Genomic DNA, 8590 nt, shown 5'->3' with positions numbered 1-8590 from the left:
GATCTTGGATGGGCCACTTGTATTTAAAGACCAATAGAGTATACTAACATTAACTTAAGTGTGCAGGATTATTTAGTTGGTATTTAACGAGGTTCTGACCCAGTTAAATGGATTATAAAGAAGAAGCTAAATAATTCAGATTCTAATTAATCAGAATCTGATTGTCAAATGGAACCTCAACGTCAAAATTGACTTAGCCTCTAATAAGTTGGAGATGTAGTACAACACCTTTTGGTCTGTACTCTGTGCAAAAGCAGTTCCATCTTGTCAAACTGGTAGAATTATAGAGAAAGTCAACTAGATGTTTTAGCACAAGTCTCGAGGTTGTATGACACGATTTCTTCAGTCTACTCCAGCATGTCTATGGACGCCTCACTAGAGAAAGACACGATAGATAAAGAGTTTACTTAGAAGATAAAAATCCTAATCGTACCACTCCAATATCTCTCTCTTGGAAAACGGTTCTTCAGTGTACAAGCAAGCTTCCAACGTCTCTTTTGTTCTCTCTCGATAAGGAGCAGAAGATTCAAAAGAAGACAACAACAAAAAAGAAGAAATGTTTCGCACTCTAAGCTTTCATACGTAGTTGTTGTATTTTACATAGACTTGAGAGTTTCTTACACTTGTATATCGAAGAAATCTCAAGTAACAAGATCTTTGCTTATGATGTATTATTTGTACCTCTTATTATATATCAGGTACATCTTGTTGTAATCCTAAATAGTTTGTTTAAAACTTTTAAAAGTCTCAAATAGTGTGTTTGAGCAAAGAAGTATCAGACTGAGTGTTTGAGTGTGGAAGTATCTTTCTGGTTAAATTGAGCAAAAAATTCATGAGTTGTGAGTTTAGGCAAGGAAGTCTCTTTCTGGTTAGATAGAGCAAGGAAGTCCTGAGCTGTGAGTTTAGGCAAGGAAGACTCTTTAAAGTGTGATTGAGCAAGGAAGTCTCTTTCAGAGTGATTGAGCAGAGATTCTTGGACTGGTGTGTCTAAGCAAGTTATAATCAGGTTCTGATTATAGTAAAAAGCTCTTGTGTGACAAGGAGACTGGACTAATATCGTTATGGAGGAACCAAGATAATTGTTGTGTGTTATTTACTTATTTCTTATGCACTTTAATTTATTCCGCTAATACTTACTCTAGCTTAGAATCTGAACTTGGACAGGTTCAAAAGCCACTATTTCTAGAAAAGCAAAATTTACTAGATACACAATTCAACCTCCTCCCTTCTTGTGTATTTTTCTCACCTTTAGGCAGAGGATCCATGAGAAGATTCTGATGCAAATCTGATTAAAACTATCCTTTAAACCTAACAAGAAGGTTAAGACATACTCATGATTGATGTGATCAATCAAGGGAGCAACACCGTCACAAACTCAATGAAAATTGGGCAAAATTCAGCTAATTTCTCCCAAAGCCCCTTGATTTTGGTGTAATAAGCTCCAACAGAAAAGGTCCTTGAGTATAGGTGATGAAATATTTGCATAGGTGAAACAAACGAGGACCGTTATTTTGGAGAACTCATTGTTGAAGATCTTTCTAGATCGTCGCCGCGGTGGAGGAATAGATTATGTTGGCGGTGAGATTTTTTTAAACAGCATTGATGAGCTAATAGGAAACAAGGTTATCGTTCCTATGCCAGATAGGATATTAAGGATCACCATCAAGATGTTGGGGAATCGAACCATCGATAAATCCAATTCTATTCTTCGCACCGAGAGTGGTGAGCATCACACGAAGAATAATTGTCCTTCGTCAAAAGATGTGGGACGAGAACAAGACCTGGATGATCCGTTTGAATGGTGAATGTAGAACGAATTCTGCTATTGATCTTCCATGGTAACAGATAAGAGATCTTAAACCCAGATAGAGTGAAATTGCGAAAACGAAAAATCAAAACTTATGAAATGCATAGAAAACGCAAGATTTAAGTAAAAAATCTTCTAATACCATATTGAATCTCATGTAATGTTTTCATAATCAACAAGAACAATCCAGAATTAAACACAGATAAAAGCTAAAGAAAGCATTATTACTTCTTTTATGTTATAGTGGTGAAACTAAGTCCTACTTATACATGCATAATTAGACATAACTCTAAGTGACTAATACACATTTGTAAACAATTAAATCCACTTTTGTACACATGCGTGATATAATTTTATTATTATTATTATTATTATCATTATTATTATTATACATCTTAAAAATACTTAAGCCGACATGTAAGTCGGATAAAACCTTTTGAGGATCGGAATGGAGCTGGAAGACCGGTAAAACTAGGATATAAAGTCAGAGACCCAGGCCAAGTGGCGGCCCGTTGTGAGCGACGATCACGGGAAGGTCAAGGGTCATGAACCAATACAAGTTATTGAGGGAGTCAGTTACAAACGTTACAGCTATTATGAATGACGGTTACAAGTGTTACAAATGGTTAATAGGAGGTTACATTATAATGGCCATTAATTGTAATCATTCACTAAGGATCAAAGTCTATACTCTAAGCAGGGGGCTTCCACCCGAGGGATAAGCAAAAGATTATCATCTTGGATGCACGCATTTCATGATCGTGCCACCTGAATCCCTCAATCTATCCAATATATCCCTTTGGAATCTTAATCGATGAATAGCATAAAAAGAAATGGAAACCTCGGAGGTCACCATCAATGGTGGTTCTTCATCTTCCTCCTAATAAATACCCTATACAATTGAGAGGTCATCGGATTCACTTCCGGAAGATAGTCCAAATATGTTTTTACATGAACAATTATTATTATTATTATTATTATTATTATTATTATTATTATTATTATTATTTCCTTCCAAATAATTTACAGTAAATCAACAAGTTCCTATACCCACTCAAAACGATGTTGCAATTTTTCCAAATGGATTTCATTATTATTGAATTTTCAAAACATAGTCATGTTATTCTATGTTTACGTTAATTCCTTAGCATAATTTTTTAAAATCTTTTTTTACCGACCAAACAGCATATATAAACAGAGAAGAATTCCATTGTTTCCATTAATATTTTTCATCATAGACTGCATTCGATTTTAAAAATATACTAGTGGTTGATATTAAAATAACAGAGACAATACTTCTTTTGAGATGTCGCATTTCACTATCGACCTCTCTCACCCATTTTAACCCAACCAAAATATCCGTTTGAAAAAGTATTGACCATTCCTTTTTAGATAGTCTCATGTTTTGAATTAAAGGCTGCATAAGACTTACTGATTTTATTTAGAGAATAAACAATAACCCAAATTTGACCATTCCTTTGTTAGATATAGTCCCGTGTTTTAATTGAAGGCTGCATGCAGAGGAAAACCTAAAGTACACCTCATGATTATAATAAAGCAAAGATTCACAATTACTAATACTCTACTCCCTCCGTCTCATAATAAGTGTCCCATTTGCACTTTTCTTGTGTCTCAAAATAAATGTCCCTTTAGTCAATCAATGCAATATTTATTAATTTTTTCCACTAGTATACCCCTATATATTAACTTTCACGTTTTCCAACTACTCTACTACCTATAATAAATAAGGGTACTTTAGTAAATGGTATTAAATTTATCACTAAAATCAATACATCTAATCATTTTCTTAAGAACCGTGAAAAGTTCAAATGGGACACTTATTATGAGACGGAGGGAGTAATTATTTAGAATTATTTATATAGTTTAGATACAATAATTACTCAATAAATTTATTAATCAATGTATCTGACTATTTAATGTAGTCCAGATACATTTATTGAATCAATGAATTTTGAAAAATACATTTTTTTATGAGTTAAAAGGTAGTGCACTGACAGTATAAAATAATTTTACACTGTCATCCAATAGAAAATCATAAATGTGCCATGTCATTAAGATTTTTTAAAATAAAAAATTGGTTTAATTGGATACATGGGTGGTGATTGGTTGACAGTGTAAAAATATTTTACACTGTCAGTGCATCACCCCTTTTCTCTTTTTTTATATAATAAAAAAACAGAAAATTCATTGTATTTTGTCTTGGATGACAGGAGTAGTTTATATGTTCTTCATTATCGGACAACATTGAACTGTCAAATCACAAATACTCTAAAGAAGAAAAGAAAATGAACTCGGCCGGAAAAAGAATATGAAGTTGAATTGTTTATTCTTAACACAGCAATTATAAGGAGTTGAATGGTTTATTCTAAACACAAAAAAAATTAAGGCAACAAAGAAAATAAACTAGAAATCTGATTGACAGAAATCAACATTAAGGAGTCGAAATTGCAAACTAAGGCACATAACGACCCTGTTCTGCTTCTTCATATTCTTAGCTAAACGAAAAAGAAAAAATAGAATGATAAAAAAAAGACCACCTTGACAACAACCAACAACATCATTATGAAAAGGGAATTCTAAAAGTCGAAACTCAAGCACATCAGTAAGACCAATTCTCATCTTCTCCAGCAACAGAAGTGGCAACGGAAACAGTGTCTGCACTGAAATCGTCACCAGAACAGTAATAAAAACCATCATTGTTTGTGAGAGCATTCAGGCAACAGGTTGTGGATGAAACCAGGTAAGGCATGTTATCAAAGGATTGAGCTAAACTATTCGCCAGCCCGCCTGCATTCACCACACTGTCGTCCTCATGCTGTCCACTAAACTCAAGTGCACGGTGCTTAAGCGTCTCAAACATGAGCTGCGGCTCGTGCTGCATCACTCGAAGGACATCTGCACAAGACGGCCCAGCAACTGCCCGCGTAACAGCGAAACCATGTGGACCGTCGCTCTGTAACACCCTAACTACACTAGGGCCGCCAAACAGGTTGTGCAACCCACCAAGCGCCTCCTCGTAAGCCCCGCCCAAGAACATTCCCAGATAGTATCCTCCGCCGTGTCCTTCCAATTCATGAAGCGGCAAGCTTGACTCACCACCGATGAACTTGTCAATCTTCCCATCGCTGTCACATGTCAAGTCAGATAAAATACCCCTTGCAGTTGGTTTCTCATCCAAACGATGAATTGGGACAATGGGAAACAACTGATCTATGCTCCAAAAATCAGGAATGGAAGTGAACACAGACAGATTCATATGGTACTTCTTAACCGGATCCTTTGCCCCGATTGTCTCCGTTATCAAATCACACAGACCATCCACTGCAGCAAGCTGTTCAATCCCTAAAGTCCCTTGCTTGAACTGCTCAACACAACGTTTCTTGAATTGATCAGTGTAGAGCAAGCAAGCTTCATATTCGCCACGAAGGGTAGCAGCAGATATGTTCTGATAATCTGTAAGTGCTTCTTCAGAGAGCCCTTCTGCTAAATACTGCAATCCAATTGAGGACAATGAAGGAGCATTGTTTGAACTTGCACCAATAGCCTCAAAAATCAAAATGGAATGATGAGACACAATGGCCCTACCACTCTCACTGCAAATCACAGGGTGCTTCACGTTCCTACGATCACACACATACTTCACAGCATGAACAACAGCAGCAGCATACTCTTCTAAACCATAAGCAACAGATATATCAGAATCAGCAGACTTTGAACCATCATAATCTATTCCCAAACCACCCCCAATATCCAAAACTTTCATCTGAGCACCCAAACGAAGCAATTCACAATAGATCTGTGAAGCTTCTCCAACACCATCAGCAAGCAACTCAGTTGTGGGAATTTGAGAACCAATATGAAAATGCAACAATTGTAGACAATCAAGCATATCTAATTGTTCAAGCTTCTTCACCACACGCAAAATCTGAATTGTTGATAAACCAAATTTACCTTTATCACCAGAAGTTGCACCAAAATGGCCAGAATGCTTGGTCCTCAACTTCGCACGAACACCAATCACAGGACGAATGCAGAGCTTGTTGCTGATCTCAACCACCATATCAAGCTCTTCCTCTTGCTCAAGAACAATAACAGTGTTCAAAGCCAGCTTTCTCGCAATCAAAGCCAGAGAAATATATTCACTGTCTTTGAAACCATTGCAAACCAGAAAAGCTTCTCTGTTGCCTTTACACAAACAGCTCATAGCCAGAAGCAATTCAGGCTTCGACCCAGCTTCTAACCCGAACCGAAACCTTGATCCGAATTCAACAATGTCCTCCACAACATACCTATCCTGATTACACTTCACAGGATAAACACCTTGGTAGTGAGATTCATACCCCTGAGACTGAATCGCACCATCAAAAGCCGCATGAATCGACTCAAGACGATCCTTCAAAACATCAGGAAACCGAACAAGAAGAGGAAGCTGTAAACCAAGTCCGCCACAGCATTTCGGATCGGAGGCCTTTTTCACAACCTTGAGCAAATCAATCTCCTGGTGAGACATCGTCGCCGAGCCATGAGGCCTAACGGAGATGTCACCGGCAGAATTAACACCGAAGTAAGGAAAGCCCCAGCCATCAATTTTAAAGAGCTTGCTGGAAAGTGAAGGAGACCAACTGGAATCGGAATCCTGAACGGCGGTGGCATCAGGATTGTCGGTTATTGTGGTGGCGGCCGAAAATGCGAACGGCAACGGAAGAGTGATATCTCCGGCGAGAGCGTATCCAGGAGGAGGTAGGAGTGCAGCAGCACCGCCGTCGACAAAACAAGCTAAAGCCGGCATATCTTCCGGAAAACAAAAATTAGGTTAAAAAATTTAGGGTTTGTTTTAAAATGGGAAAGTAATTAGGTTTGTGAACGTGGGGGCTTTAAAACCCGCCGAGGCAAAAGCCCCGGCTACCCCCCCAAAAGAAGACAGTGAAAGATCGGATCAAAAAAGGAGAACTTCCCCTCGAAACTCTCTATAACCAAATCAATCCCGACAACTATCCCTCAGAAGAAAGATGAAACTAAAGAGGTTACGAAAACCGGAGCGGAATGGACCAGAACGGAACAAACCGAGGTGAGGAAAATATTCAAGCACCTGAGAGCAAAGGATGTGGATCTAGTGAAAATTATAATGGGGTAGGGAATGGGTTGGTTTATGAGGCTGAGGGAGAGAAATGGTTGTAGGAGAGAAATATGGTGAGATGAGGGATTTGGAATAATGAGTCAAGTGGAATGGGTAAAATAGGAGCAAGATGTGGAGAAAAAAATGGGAGAGGTGTGTGTATTACAGAGAGGAAAGAGGTTATTTTGGTATTATGGACTATGAATACTTGAAACAGATAACAGAAGACGTGTTTGTGAGAGGTGGAAGTGAGCGAAGATTGCATGGCAGGAGAGGCGAATTTATATAGGGAGGATTAGGAAGAAGGTGGTGCAATTGGGCCTGTAAACAATTGGACTCGGAATATGTTCGTGGGCCCACTTTTTTTTTTAAAAGTATTATTTATTGTTAAATAAAATAGAATAATGTATTTTGAAATATTATTAAATTGACTTCTCTTGTTAAAAATATTATTCTTTCAGATGTGAAAAATGAGCTTTTATTCTTTTTTGTCTATTGAGTACTACTGATTTTCATTTTTTACTAAAATATATTTTATTGTTTATAAACTTGTGAAATATGTTCTTCAAATTAAATAATACTTTTTTATTTTTTTTTCATTCAAAGTCTTAAATTCAAATTAAATATTACTTTTTTTGTTTTTTTAAAGATTGTTTTTTGATTTTGTTTACATATATTAAAAATAATTAATAAATATTGTTACCTTTTTAAATAATGACTATCTATTTATTTATATTACTTTTAAATTTTTATTAATTTATTTGACTTTTCTCTTTTTAAAATAAATAACTAAAAATGATTTTACCAAAATTATAATCAATATTATCTAAAACTTTAAAATAGCACTTAAAAAATAATTATTTTTCTAAAATATGACACTAGTAATAATCTTTGTTTTTGATAAACTTATACTCCATAAATTTGTGTTCTAATTTTAAATAGTCTATGCTAAGCTAATGGTTAAATTGTTTTTTTTCAATTAATTGAAAGAAAATTTAGATACCAAGTTTTTTAAAAAAATATTAATAAAAGAAAATAGTGTAATGTCTAACTCTGATGTAGTATTAAGTTATTAATAAAGTTATTAATAACAAGGAAAAACATTTTGATAATAAAGTGTCAATGAGTACTAATCAGCGTCTTCGCTTTTGATGACAACTAATCAGCGTCGAGTAGCCGCGTGGCTTCTATTATGGAATAGATCCCTTTCTTCAATCATGAATAGTAAAAAAAAAAACTAATTTGCTAGTATAATCGTTTTTCTTCCATTTTTGACGGAAAAATAGTGCGATAACTTTAGAGGCCACATATCAAAGATATGGAGGAAACCAGCAGGAAGCTTCCTTCCGTTATGGTTATGGCATGTGTTTTTTCTTTTTTAGGTGTCATTGCTTTGCTAGGATCGAACAGTTAAATTAAGAGGTTGGTTTTATTTGTAGTCTTTGGATTTTTTTTTTAAAAACATTTTTTTGTATTTCTATTTAATTACGAATTAGATTTTATAAAACTTTTAAGACTATTTACAATGAAGGTGTTGAAAAAAAGTTTTAATAGTTGAATAATTGCAATGAAATGTTGAATGAGGTGTTGAAATTTATGTTGAATTAATTGGTGTTAAAAATATTTAACATGTTGAATAAAAAGGG

The 8590-nt window shown here is 35.5% G+C and overlaps 1 protein-coding gene across 1 annotated transcript; it reads right to left on the bottom strand.

Annotated features, from left to right (window-relative positions):
- Window positions 1-4127: 4127 nt before the first annotated feature.
- LOC131602116 (arginine decarboxylase) lies at window positions 4128-7206 on the bottom strand. Its single transcript, XM_058874123.1, has one exon. The coding sequence runs from the start codon at window positions 6615-6617 to the stop codon at window positions 4428-4430; it is 2190 nt and encodes a 729-aa protein (XP_058730106.1). The 5' UTR covers window positions 6618-7206; the 3' UTR covers window positions 4128-4427.
- Window positions 7207-8590: the final 1384 nt, after the last annotated feature.

The sequence above is a fragment of the Vicia villosa genome, linkage group LG5 (assembly GCF_029867415.1).
Source record: "Vicia villosa cultivar HV-30 ecotype Madison, WI linkage group LG5, Vvil1.0, whole genome shotgun sequence".
Lineage (NCBI taxonomy): Eukaryota > Viridiplantae > Streptophyta > Magnoliopsida > Fabales > Fabaceae > Vicia > Vicia villosa.
This window is presented reverse-complemented; position numbering and strand designations above follow the sequence as displayed.

Excerpts from the sequence above, each read along its gene's own strand:
- LOC131602116 (XM_058874123.1), bottom strand. The coding sequence starts at position 6,617 with ATGCCGGCTTTAGCTTGTTTTGTCGACGGCGGTGCTGCTGCACTCCTA.